This window comes from Chrysemys picta, chromosome 5, assembly GCF_011386835.1.
Source record: "Chrysemys picta bellii isolate R12L10 chromosome 5, ASM1138683v2, whole genome shotgun sequence".
In the NCBI taxonomy this organism is placed as follows: Eukaryota; Metazoa; Chordata; order Testudines; family Emydidae; genus Chrysemys; species Chrysemys picta.
The window spans coordinates 40,663,584-40,678,127 of NC_088795.1; the positions used below are offsets into that span (position 1 = coordinate 40,663,584).

The 14,544-nt window shown below is 38.8% G+C and overlaps 1 protein-coding gene across 10 annotated transcripts in view; it reads right to left on the reverse strand.

Moving 5' to 3' along the window:
* The window catches only part of PDE5A (phosphodiesterase 5A), a 198,610-nt gene that overhangs the window by 6,289 nt on the left and 177,777 nt on the right, over positions 1–14,544 (reverse strand). For all 10 annotated transcript variants that reach the window (XM_042842380.2, XM_005290290.5, XM_042842379.2 and 7 more), the window contains 7 exons: positions 13,207–13,332; positions 8,802–8,896; positions 4,141–4,228; positions 2,859–2,959; positions 2,684–2,761; positions 1,599–1,662; positions 446–520 (listed from right to left, as the gene is read on the reverse strand). In XM_042842380.2, coding sequence (XP_042698314.2) covers positions 446–520; positions 1,599–1,662; positions 2,684–2,761; positions 2,859–2,959; positions 4,141–4,228; positions 8,802–8,896; positions 13,207–13,332 — 627 coding nt within the window. The remainder of the gene's footprint in view (positions 1–445; positions 521–1,598; positions 1,663–2,683; positions 2,762–2,858; positions 2,960–4,140; positions 4,229–8,801; positions 8,897–13,206; positions 13,333–14,544) is intronic.

Consider the following 14,544-nt stretch of genomic DNA (forward strand, 5'->3'; position numbering starts at 1 on the left):
CCGCTAGGCCTTACAATGCAAGGAAAGGCGCTCCGACTAATCACCATAGGTGTTAAGAACTGAGAGGGCGTAGGGTCGGCGGCGCCTGATATACTGACACATGAGTGCAGCACTCAAGGGGGCACCACTGCCAACCCTACAGATACCACTAAGGCAAAAATCTCTGACGACTGCGCATGCGCACACTTAGAATGGAATTGACATGAGCAAGCACTAGAAGAAGAACTTATGCTCTTTACACTATTGTCTGGAAGGTAAATGGTCCCTTGCAGATGTTTGGGAACAATAAAAGGAAATTAACCATCAGGTGTCAGAATGACTGGGAAGAAGCTCATTCCATACTCTGGTACTCACCACCAAAAACAACATTTAAAAAAGAAAGGGAAGTCCTGTTGGCAGTAAGAATTTTGAAAAAGGTGCTACCACACATGGCTTTCCTACTTACTGTTGGTTCTATGTTGAGTTCCTTTCTCTCTTTATCTCCTTGGTCAAAAAATTCTGTAGCTACAAGTTCAGCTATCTGTAAGAAATGTCACACGTTGTTCATTAGTTTTAAAGGCCTGGATTTACACTTTCTACTGAGGGTCAAAACAGAAAGTATTATTGCTAGGTGTCTGCCCTGAATGAAAAAGAAATAAGAACCTGATTCTGAAAAGAATTCTGTAACTGTATGCCTGCATGAAGTCCCAGTTGGTTTAAATGAGCCTAAATGCAAAATCTCTAGTATTGAGGTAGGCCCACTAAGCTGTCTCAGTCAAATAGCACGATGTCAAACGAAACATTTTTAGCAGTAAACAAACCAAGATTGTATATGTTTTAACTATTTAGCACCAAGATTTCACTATACAAGCAGACATAACAAACAACTAGTATTTGTTACACATCAGTTCTGAAAAAAACTAGCTTATTAGTACATGCATTTCAGCTGTCTAACTCCACTGACCTGAGTGGAGTTGCATGGATTAGAAATCAGGGCCCAATCAGACCCAGTATGTTCTAGAGGCTCTTAAGATATTACAATGCATTCCACTTGTACATACCCTATTCCAAAATTTGCTCTATATATGTTAATAAGCTCAACTCACAACAATCCAGTGAGGTAAGCATTAATTTGCTGATGGGTAAAGTGAAGCACAAAAAATGATAAGAGACAAATCTTTAAACTAGAGGTTACACCTAAGATTTTCAAAAGTGTCTAATGATTTTGGGCATTTCAGTCAGTGGGTGTCCAACTTGAGATACCTGATCTCTGGCTTTCAGAAAGTGTTTACCATATACCCTTTGAAAATCAGGCCCCTTTAAAGTGTATTAAGTTGGAAACGCACACAAAAATGAGAGACCCTAGGCACAAATGTGCACTCACATTTACATGTGCATTTACCACAACAGCACAAGCAAACTGGAAAGAGCATCTAGCCAGCCATTCACAATCAAAATGATGATAAATACACATATAAACAAAGGTCATTTACCTTCTGAGGATTGCTTCCAAAGGCTGCACCTTCCACCAGTGCCTTTGCAAAGTGGAAGGTGAGGCTTAGGAAGCAGAAGCTATAAAGGAGAGCAAACCCTTAGAAAGTCTTAAATTAAGCTTATACCCGTTGTTGAATTGGCCATGGCTTTGTTATTGCTGACAAATCACAAGCAGTCATCAGCATTGCTCTGTAAAAACAAAGAAAATTCATGATTTGTTGTAACATGAAACTCATGTAGCCATTCAGTCTAGAAGCTAATAAATACAGTATCCAATATCAAATAAAATCAAAGCTAGGCTAACTGATGAAATTACAGAAGATGATAAAAATATCCTTTAATGGGGGACTAGATGACTGAGGAATGGTAACGAGGTACTATTCCTTTATCTTGTGTCATATGGCCTGAGCAAATCTGGATCAGATCAGTTGAGATCAAATCCATTACCACAGGAAAGGCCCATGTGAAAAGAGCTGGCTTCAGTCCATTTGTTAATGGACAGGTACCACTTTACAAAAATGACTGTCATCATTGACAATAACAGCACCTTTACTGGCTGCTTCAGGAGGAAGGCTGAGGCCTGAATGAGTCATGGGCATGGACGTTAACTGAACTAGTCTGCCCATGGAGGCAGTGCCTTCAAAACAGAGTGGTAGCACACTGGTGAGGCAGCCTGGGGAACCTTGCCGTGCTGTTGGTGTGGCTGTTCTCTGTCCCTTGTGTTTCTATCCTTCAATCTCTTTCCTTTCATGGGAAATGAATTTGCTTCAAAACAAGCAGCCCTCCCTGAATCTTTCAGCTACAGATTACAACAGTTCAGTGCTTTAAGACAATGCACCTACAGCAAAAGAACAACATAGCATTCTGTCAGGAGTCCTACACCCTTTAGGAACAATAGAAATGCTAGTGGACAGATGCCGCATTATAAAAATCACTGTCATCACTAACAATAACTAGCAATTTTGTTGACTGTTTCAGGAAAAAGGCCACAAGAAGTCATTCATCAGAGTTCATCAGACAACCCCTGCAGCTCTCTTAACAATATTCAGATCCAGGTGTTCATTAACTGACCCACTTGACTTGTGTCAGCTTGTACAGGCCCGGATTAAACAGATTTATGTTGGTTCTACTGAAAGTAATAGTAGTGTGGAGTGGAAAACCTGATAGTTGGTAGTACAGTTTGTTTTTTAAACATCTGCCATTTACTTACAAAAATAGCTCCTTCTGCAGAGGATCTTCCCAGTTAAATTGCTTCTTTTGTAGAAGTTCAAAAAACTCTCCCCTTCTCCTTAAAACCAGTAAAAACAAGAGAAAGATTCACAGTCAGTCTGTCACAATCCAAACACCTGTCAGCAGCTGTTCAGCCAAATGTATCTCTGACTTACTTAAAGTACAGTGCTAAGTCTGTGGCAAGAATGGCTTGTTTTATCATTTTCAGCGTGACCTTGTATTCTTCAATGGAAAGGTTGCTGAGAATCTGGTTTCCCTGTCAAAAAAACCCCGCAACAACAACAGCAAAAAAAGCAGTGTTAACAAGAAAACTTGGAACATGTCACCAAATTATTACATCCTCTCCTAGATTCTAAATCACTGGGAGTTGTTTTCTTGTAATTGATAGTTTCTTCCTACTCTGCTTTCCCTCGCATTCTCCTGCCCATGCGCCTGCATAAAAACATACTGCAGTATTCTTGAATAATGGCCCAAAGCTCTGTAGCAGCACCAGAGTAAATGACCGTACATTAGAATACTATATTATTAAATAAAGCCCCTTCCAAGTCTTTATTTAATCCCAAGAGTTCTTTTTCCACAAGCCACATCCTGGAGCTGCTTCTTTTTTCCTCCAGTAAAGAGACTGTAACAGACAAATATATTGCTTAGGAACTTGCCAACTTATTTAACATACTGTAAACAACATATAAGACTCATTCAATTACAAAATAGCATCAAAAATAAAAGTCATTGCAGTGACCCACTGCAAAACCAAATACTGGGGATGACGTGAGGAGATCACATCTACAGTGTTTCTTAGCTTCTGTCAGGTGAATCAAGGTGAATCACTTGTACTATTAGGTAGGCCAACATTACCAAGCCTCTGATATGAAATGAATAGTGTAAATGTGCTATTTCTAAATTATTGTGCATGCTAAATAGCTGGTCTTCAAAATTAATAAATAATGTAGCAGGAGATTAAGAATGCGGTCATTTTATTTACATATTTATTTCAATTAGGTTTGGAGTCACTTCTAAATGTCAATGTTTGGCTCCTGGGGTTTGGTTCAGGCCCATCTATAGCCAAAAGGTACTTAATTTATTTTTCAGAACTGTTGTGTGCATGTGTAAGCAGGGATATACCTTACAAGGCAAGCAACACTGACAATTCAAACAAGGGTTCATCAGAGGTCACAGAAGTGGCAACAAAGCTTCTTATTTTCTTTGGTCCAAGGAAGCAGATACTCAAAATGAGAGTTGCAAGGCTTCCCTTATCAGGAAACATTTGGAAAGATTCGGTGACTCTCAGAAGTGGGGCTATGTATTTGCCTTCTTTACCCAAAAAGGAATAAAGATCATTTAGGAATGTATAATACTGGGAATCTATCCAGAAACTAAAAATATAAGTGAAATAGGCTAGGGCTTCCTTCAATGCACACACAAAAGCAAGGCATTTACCGGACTATTCAGGATCATCAGGCACTGATCAAAATGGTGATGCTCCATGATTGAGTGGCAATAGAGTTGAGCCAGCGGATGTTCGCTTCTGAGGAATAAAAACATCACTTGGAGAAAATGAGAAAGCAACTTAAAGGTACCAATCACCTAGCAGCAGTAGCCACACAAATTATTCTCCTCCCCCCACAACTTCATTCCCCGTTGGTTCTCTTTTCCTCTTCTTCCATGTGACTGGGCAAACAGAATGAATGCATTTAGAGAAGCATAGGGGAGCACAAATGCAGAAACAATGTGACTACTTTTTCAAAATACTGACAGCTCCACAATTCTGATTTTGATTTAAACTGGTGCCTGTAGAGGTCACTAACACACAAGCAATGAGAAAATAATTTAAGATTCTTTAAGTGCCAAGAGTCTAAAAATGAAAAAAAAAAAAAAAGGACACAGACAGAAAACTTCAAAAGAGGAGAATATTTTTTTAATACACCTACATTTACCTATCAGGTGACTTCTTGAATAAGCAATCTAGGGAGGTGGTTTTTCTGCAACTACTGAGCTTGCAAGTAGCAAATGGCAATAGTAATTCAATCCAAAGCCCACTAAAGTCAATGAAAAAGCTCCTAGTGAATTCAGTAGGCTTTGGATCAGGTCCTATAGGAGTCAATGCCAGCCATACCCTTCTTAGCTTGTGACCCTAGTGACTGCACACCAATCATCTTTCTCATTCAGTTCCAGAATAAATGCTTTGATTTATAATGAACAAGTTACTGAGCTATCATTTCTCCTGTGATCAATAAAAAATCCAAAGAAAAATGGCTTGTGAGTTGTGCAGCCTTTATTGTACCACTGATAGAAAAAACAATATGAAACTAACTGTATGGATGCAAAGTTAATTTAAGGATATTGAGCTTATTGTGCTTACTTAATTTTGGATAAAATAGGGAAACTTCTTCTCTGAAGATTTCTCTGTTTTCTCCCTCTTCTCCATTGCATAATGGTGTTCTTTGCTTTTATTACTGAGCCTGGCAGATCTCCTATTTTAACCATTTGAACTTCATCTCCACATCATTGCCCAGATCCCTTCAGCTAAGGACTAGTTGGGATTCCATCTGAAGCTTGTTTCACTACTGACCCTGTATCAGGCACTGTAGTCACCTATAACCTGATCCTGCAAATCCTTACCCATGTGAATAATCCTTACTTAAACATACAGTCCTATGGGGCTACTTGCACGAGGACAATTTACTCACATGAGTAACTGGAACTGCAGGATTGTGCCCCTCCTAGAAGACGAGTGCAAAGGATTATTGGGCAAAGTGCAAGAGTGTGTGTGTGTGTGTGTGTGTGTGTGTGTGTGTGTGTGTGTGTGTCCGAGGATGGCTGCCAATACACCTAGAGTGCAATTCTTCCTCCAGTGAAGTCACTAGCAAAACTCCCATTGACTTCAGTGGGGTCAGGATTTCATCATGATCAGAGAAACACATAACTAAGGAAGGACACAAGTTATGTTCCCATCTACTGTACCAAACTGGGACCAAGAGTGTTGCCTCCTCAGCATTTGCAGCCCCTGCTATTCTGGGAAGAAAGATACCAGTGGTGGGAATAAACTCAAGTTCCTAACATGATCAGTGCACGGCGTTTCCGTTAGGCCCACAGGTCAGGCCGAAGGACACCATTCTTTCTGAATACAGTGATTTGATTATAAAACCTTCTCTCATTGCTCTTGCCTTCTTTACACACACGTTTGGGAAAAAACTGTGTATCTGCCAAGAGATTCTAAAACTGAGTCCATTTCCTGTAATATGTGCTAGGAGGATAGTTCCCTTATTATTTTTTAAAACCTATTGCTCAAGAAAAGAATCTTGTGCCAAGTATCACTCCCCCTCCCCCAACTGAAAAAAAGAATTCATCTCTGGAAAACTCTTTTACTTTTAATTTGGTTTCTACTAGCCTGAGAGATTTAAAAACAAAATCCCTGGAACTGTTGTTAATGAAAAAAAGTAAAGTTATAATAGACTCTGATTTGTGGCATGTGTGAATGTTGGGTTTCGCTGTCTATGACTTTTTCCCAGGACATTTTTGAAGAGTAGATGACGCATATCCAGATGTTTTCCAGGAAATTTATTTTTAAATAAATAAAGGAAAAACATAGCTAACTGGTTCCAATCACTGTTTGTTTGTGGGTTACTGGATTCCCCATTTTCGGGTCAAAGGACTGCCATCAGTTCAGCTTTTGAGCTTTTTTTTTGGTCTCACACACCATACTTGGAACAATTCTGAGCCCCAATATTTGAGTGTGGATCAATAGACCTGAGAGGCAGGAATTTGCTCACTTTTTACTTATTTTCCTATATTTCCTCCCAGTCTTCCCTTCCTCACATGCATATACTTTTCCTCCTCTATGGGCTATCTTGACAGCACCTTACTGTGCCCACCAAATATAAAGTAAGCCACTTCCTCCAAATTTAGCTTCAACACTACTCTCCAACTCTGTCAGAAAGAGATGCTGAGAAATGCATACTGTATCTCTTCCCCAAACCTGGTCAGACACTGATGCAATATCACAGTAATTCTTTTATAACTATAGTGTCTAATCAAACTATTCATTTAATCAAAGCAATAAATAAAGGTCTCATCTGTCTCCCATTCAATACAATGGCAAAACTCCCTCTGACTTCGGTGGTGCTGAATCAAGCCTTAAATGTTAGATATCGGTGGGAAAAAAATTCAAAATCACCTAAGTCACTTTGGAGTATAAGTGTCATTGACTTTCAAGGAGACTTATGTTCCTAAGGGCTGGTCCACACTAACCCCCCAGTTCGAACTAAGATACGCAACTTCAGCTACGTGAATAACCTTAGTTCGAACTACAAGGTACTTACCGCGGGTCCACACGCGGCAGGTAGGCTCCCCCGTCGACTCCGCGTACTCCTCTCGCGGAGCAGGAGTACTAGCGTCGACAGCGAGCACTTCTGGGATCGATTTATCACGTCTAGACAAGATGCGATAAATCGATCCCAGAAGATCGATTGCTTACCGCCGAACCCGGAGGTTAGTATAGACGTACCCTAAGTGTCTAAGTCACTTTTGAAAAGTGACTCAGGCCATGTCTACACTACAGGAAATACAGTGGCATAGCTACAGCACCGTACCTACGCCACCATAACTCTGTAGTGTAGACGGGGTGATGGAAGGGGTTTTTCTATCACCGAGTGACGGTAGCTATGTGGACTGCATCTACACTCGGTCAGCGTAGCTACAGTGCTCAGGGGTGTGGAATACCATAAGGATGGTTTGTGTAAGGATGGTTTCTAATTTAGAACATAATGTCAACAATATTTTTATCTGTAAAGTTTCAGATTTTGAATTCTTTACAAAATGTGTCTTTTAGGGCCAGTTCTCCCAAATGGCATCTGCAAATGCTGAATGAATAATTGAGTGCACAAATATGTGCAAATTCAAAATATCTGACCACAGTTTAGGTGATGTATTAAAAATATGGGCTCCACTGACGTCAATGGGAATTGTATCTTTGACTTCAGGGGGGCTTCCATGACCTTGAAAGGAGATTGGTAAATGGAGTCTTTAATATAAAGGGCATCAGTTCCAATTCAGCCCAAGGTTTAATGTTACACCATGACCGCAGATGCATTATGAAGATTGACTGCTTTTCTCTGAAGCAACGAGCACAGGCTACTGATATAAACAGGATACTGGAATAGAATGACCATTGTCCATTTTGGCAGGGCAGTTCCTACGTTTGCATGAGGTGTCTCAAGGACATGGTGAAGTAAATATTCTTTTGAATGTCAAATATTGAGAAACTGGAATCATGTACTACAGCAGAAATTTGCTAATCTGCACATAAAATAGTGGTCTCCTTGAGGGGGTAAATGGGATTTAAGTGGTGAATGGGCCTTCTTCTGGCCAACTGCACAGGGGTGAACTTCTCCCAAAGTTCTTAGTTGTGGACAGTGTATGATATTTATGTGTGCATGGTTTGGTGATGACCAAAGACAATTTGCTATTGGACTGACATTTCTGTAATTACAATTCTAGCTTTTCAATTTTATTGATTGAATTGTCACTGACAATTCTATAATGATTTAAAGTTGATGGGCAAATTGATAAGGACATGAATTAAGGATCAGTAGTTCCATATTGATACCAAAAGCAACACCACATAGTAGTATGGAATAGAATGCACTTAGCACTATGAGATAAGACTTCAATTTATCACTTCTTAATAAGTTTTAATATCCTATTTTAAACTCATTCTTAAACTTCCTACATACTACTAAATGACCAGCTTTGTTTTATTTTCAGTAATTTCTTATTTAGCTTCTGTTTTTATTAATTAAACATACATTCTTAAGAAGTCTTACATCTGTATTTTAGCCTAAACAACCCACCATTCAATGAATTCATGAGAAACATGAGTAGCTGATCAGTTAAAATTACTTAGTCATGGTGTGTTTATCCTAATGTTCTCAGATTTATTGATTTGCAAAACTCATTAATTCACAAAGGCTCCCCCTGTCATTAGTGCACATTAGCAAGATTCTACTCTTTCTAATTTTCTGTTTTGTTTTTTTATTAATTTCAGTGAAATAAGAAAATATATCTGTGCTTTTCCTTCCCCTCCTAACAGACTTGCTTACCTCTGTATATAAGAGTTATTCACCCCTCTGTGATCCAAATCATGGCTTAGGGCTGCTATCAGCAAAGCAAGTATCTCTAGGTCAGTCAGCTTGTTCTGTATGTAATAGGAAATACAAGAAGATGTCTGTTAGCTTTGCAATACAGATTTGATACTAAATGCATTAGTATTTTCAGTATATACCTTCTAGAACTTTGATGGTTTTGGTCAGAATAGGACAATTAGTTTCCTCAAAGAATTAGACTTTTAAGGAACAGGTTGATGTATTAAAAATAATAGATTAGATCCTCCCCCTGGTGTAAAGCATAACAATAATACCTAGTTCTTATATAACTCCTTTTATCTGTAGCTCTCCAAGTATTTTACAAAGGAGATTGCTATCATTAGCCCCACTTTTTTAATATATGGGGAAACTGAGGCAAGGGGAGGTGAAGTGATTTCCCCAAGGTCACCCAGCAAACCAGTGACTATGCTGGGAATTGAACCCTTGTCTCCTGAATACTTTATCAACTGGACCGCACTGCCTCAGTGGAGCTATACCACTTAACATTAGTTGAGAAATTAGTCCCATATTTTAGTCAAAACCTCAACAAAGAATTATCTTTGGAGTTTGGACTGATCAGGCAATAGAGCCAGGTCAAATGTTCCACTGATCACTGGGCCAATAAAGAGATGGTAGTTTAAGGATCACAGAAAACAAAATCAAACACAGCCTGGCTCATTTTTAATGTATTTGTTTCCAGAACCCAAAGCAGAACTATCCTGCCAAGAAGCGGGGGAAGAGGAGAAGTCATAGCTACTCCCTGGCCATTTCATAACTCCAACATAGTGAGAAACAAAAGCTGGTGAAAACCTACAGAATCACACAATATCTTCTGAATGTTAGAAGAACACCGCTGCACAACAATAAGGGCAGGAACTGAAAATTTTAATCTCTCTCCTTTTCAACTGGTGGCTACATGGCTAACTGGCATATATACCGTTTGAAGAAAAAATTCAGTCAGTCAAATTCAGTGGGGCTGTTCCCACTTCTACAGATGATGAATTTGATCTGAAGTGCAGATGGCAAACAAATCAGTCTGGAAATAGCTGGCTTTGTGATTCTGTTAGGCAGAGTTGTGTACCAGTGCTTGCTCCCCCCCCCCCCCCCCGCCCCATTCCGTAGCCAGAAAATATTGAGAGCATCTTATTCAAGGCCACTTCTGATTCCAGGACCCATGCCATTTCTTCTGCTTCTTGTTAATCAGGCTGGAATGTATACAATGTGTACAATAATGGAGCGATTATAGACAATGCAATAGGGGCTTAGAAGGTTCCCCAAACCCTTGGCCCCTAAGCTATTTGGATCCTCAGAGATCTCCTGTCTATGGAGGCTAAGCACAAAGTGAAGGTGACATGTCCAATTTTTGCTGAGCATGAAGGATTCTGTCTATGAAGAGCTTTGCCTCTATTCATTATTAGTGTTACCTTTGGCTTTAGATGGAGACACTTATTTGTCCCAACAGAAGTTGTTGTAAGAGGACACAAACCAATTAGTAACAGGGGTTCCTGAATTTTAAAAAAGTTCATATTTGATATTTATGAAGAAAGACATTGTAGTAAGGTGACTCTTTTCCCCTGTACCTTCCTGACCGGTGTATGATATAAGCATAAAACTCAAAAATGCAATTATTTAACTTAAAAGGAAAGGACAAAATCCTGTAGATGTCTGGTTTGTGCCATTCTCATTGGAAGCACCTACAGGATGCTGCAGCAATAATTTAATAATACAAATTTCTATATTAGAAGGTGGAGGAAATAACCCGGGGAAAGCCATTTTAGACTTGATTCTGACTAACAGGGAGGAACTGATTGTGAATCTGAAGGTTTGTCAATTTGAGTACAAATGATCATGAAATTATAGCTTTCATGATTCAAAGGAAAGGAAAAAGTGAGAGGAGCAGAATAAGTACCATAATACAGACTTTAACAAACGTAGAGAACTAGAAGTAAGATTTTCTTCCCATGGGACCTAAGAGAAAAAGGAGTTGGCTGTTTCTCAAAGAGACAATATTAAAGCCACAACAGCAAACTATCCCGATGCAAAGGAAAGATAGGAAGAATAGTAAGAGATGAATATGGCTCCATTAGGAAATCTTTAATTACCTGAAAATCAGAAAGGAATCTTACATGGAAATGTGGACAAATTGCTAAAGATGTGTACAAAAGAATAGCACAAGCAAGTAGGACTAAGGCACAAAATGAGTTATAACTAGAAAGGGACATAAAAAACAAGAAGAGGAGGTTCAGAAGAGAAGAGAATACAATAGGAGCAAGAGAAAGACGAAGGAAAGTATAAAAACAACAAGGAGTCTGGTGGCACCTTAAAGACTAACAGATTTATTTGGGCATAAGCTTTCGTGAGTAAAAACCTCACTTCTTCGGATGCATAGAGTGCACTTTCACTCTATGCATCCGAAGAAGTGAGGTTTTTACTCACGAAAGCTTATGCCCAAATAAATCTGTTAGTCTTTAAGGTGCCACCAGACTCCTTGTTGTTTTTGTAGATACAGACTAACACGGCTACCCCCTGAAGGAAAGTATAGGTCCTCTACTTAACAAGGAGTAAGTGCTAAAAACAGATGACATCAAGAAGGCTGAGGTGTTTAATGCCTATTTTTCTTCAGTTTTCACTAAAAGGGTAAATTGCGACCAGCTACTTACCACAATTAATATTAACAAGGGGGAAGGAACACAAACCAAAATAGGGAAAGAACGGGTTAAAGAATATTTAGATAATTTAGATGTATTCAAGTCTGAAGAAATTCACCCTAGGGTTCTTAAGGAACTAGCTGAAGCAATCTCAGAACCGTTAGTGATTATCTTTGAGAACTCATATAGAATGGGTGAGGCCCCAAATGACTGGATATGTGCAAACACGGTACATATTTTTAAAAAGGGGAACAAATAGGACCTGCGGAATTATAGATCAGTCAGCCTAACTTTGTAACCTGGAAAGATACTGCAACCAATTATTAAACAATCAATTTGTAAGCACCCAAATAATAATAGAGTGAAAAGGAATACCAGCATGATTTTGTCAAGAACAAATAATGTCAAACCAAACTAATTTCCTTCTTTGACAGGGCTACTGGCCTAGTGGATGGGGGGAAGATATAGAAGTGATATATCTTGATTTTAGTAAAGCTTTTGACACAGTCCCATGTGACATTCTCATAAGCAAACTAAGGAAATGTGGTCTAGATGAAATTACTATAAATTGGGCCCAAAACTGGTTAAAAGACCATATTCAAAAAGAAGTTACCAATGGTTCACTGTAAAACTGGGGGACATATCTAGTAGGATCCCCAGGGGTCTTCCTGGGTCTGGTACTATTCAATATTTTCATTAATGACTTGGATAATGGAGTGGAGAGTATGCTTAAAAAATGTATGGAGGATTCCAGGATTAGTATTCAAAACAACCTTGACAAGTTGGAGAATTGGTCTGAAATCAATCACATGAAATTCAATAAAGACAATGCAAAGTACTGCACTTCAGAAGAAAAAAAAATCAAATGTACAACTACTAAATGGGGAATAATTGTCTAGGCAGTAGTACTGCTGAAAAGGATTTGGGGGGATTATAATGGATCACAAATTGTATATGAATCAACAGTGTGATGTGGTTGCAAAAAAGTCTAATATTCTAGGGTTATAAACAAAAAATATCATATGTAAGACACAGGAGGTAATTGTCCCATTCTACTCGGCACTGGTGAGGCCTCACCTGGAGTACTGTATCCAGTTCTGGTTGCCACTCTCTAAGAAAGAAGTGGACAAATTGGAGAGAGTCCAGAAGACAGCAACAAAAACGATAAAAGGTTTAAAAAACCTGACCTATTAGGAAAGGTTAAAAAAAAACTAGGCATATTTAGTCTTGAGAAAAGAAGACTGAGGGAGGACCTAATAAAAAGTCTTCAAATATGTTAAGGGCTGTTATAAAGAGGATGGTGATCAATTGTCCACTGAAGGTAGGATAAGACATAATCAACTTAATCTGCAGCAAGGGAGATTTAGGTTAGATATTAGGAAAAGCTTTCTAATTATAAGGGTAGTTAAGTTTGTGGAGTCCGTCATTGGAGGATTTTAAGAACAGGTTAGACAAACGTCTGTCAGGGATGATCTAGGTATACTTGATCCTGCCTCAGCACAAGGGGCTGGACTATATGACCTCTCAAGATCCCTTCCAGCCCTACATTTCTGTGATTCTAAGGTCAGGTTCTGAAGTCTTCAGAGAAGATGCACTGACTTCAGTGAAGATATTCCAGACTGACATAGGTCTTACTGAGATCAAAACTGGGTCTGTGCAAGTTTACAGTACTTAGTTAATTAAAAGGCTCTTAGGGTGAAAACAGTCAAACATACCTGAAGTTTACCCGATTTTAAAGCAGCAAACATACATTGGGCTGTGTTAAAGGCATGTCTCCAATTGTGATATGCAACGTTTTTTCGATAATTTTTCTTCACACTCAAAATCCATCTGCAAAGAACCTTTAACAAACAGCATCATTCAGTTAAATGCAAAATACACTACAACTTTAGTCTTTTCACACACAAAAATAAAATAAAGAGAATTCTAATTATTGTAGATTTAATGCGGAAAATTTTTCATTTTTACTTGTCTTCAGTAGAGTTTAATATTAACACACTTTTATGTAAAAATATGGATAAGGAAAATCTGTGTCATCTCTTAGTTTAGCTTCCTCACTTCCAAAACCTAGAGTTTGCTAAACAGTTCATAGGCAACTGCAGCTTTGTTTTATTTATTATGTGGACACCTGTATTCCTAAAGTTACCAGTTCATGACGTGAACCAACAGCTAAATTATGATTCCAGGTACACTAGTGTGGACCTACTATTTGGAGTTATGCTGATTTAACTGAATGAAGAAGTTGTTCACAGTATTTGTGTGTTCACCAGAACCTGTTTCATTTTGAATTAGAGGGAACCCTAAAGGTTGTCTGGAAAAGTGGACTGGAAAAGTGAACATGAGCTCCTGCTTCACACCAGATGGAATCAAAGCATAAGAAGAGACAGATGGACCTTGTAAATCATGTAAGTATGATATAAAGGCTTTTAATGCTTATCATATTGTTTGTTGTTATTATTTATGCAGATCCCTGCTAGGTGTTTTACAGAACAAAAAGACATAGATTTTATCATAGTTTTATGAAAGTGAAAGGTATAAAGGCCAGATCTTCACATGGTGTAAATTGGTCGAAATCTGTTGGCTTAAATGGAGCTATGCTGATTAATGACAGCTAAGGATCTTGATATCATTTTGTTTAAGGAAATTTTAGTGTTCTTGCAAAAGGTGACACATTGACAGCAATGGAAAATTAACATCATCCATTCGCAAAAAAGAGCAAGGAGCAACAGGCAAGAGCAATAGAAGCTGCTACTCCTGTCAATATGCTTCAACCTGAGAATGGAGGGATCAGAGCTGGTGGGAAAAGATAGCTCAATTTTCCATGTCCATTAATGCCTTGGTGTTTCTGGCGAGGGTTCCAACATGGGTGCCAATTGTGGGGGTGTTTTTTTATGATGCAGACACCTGTACATTAAGAACTGGATAGAAACCGACTCATTATATGAGATGGTAAGGACTTTGGGTCTCACTTTCACCCTGATTCTATCTGAATTGGAAGATATGCATTAGTCAGACACAAATAATTGGGCTCAATTCAGAGGTAACTGGGTGAA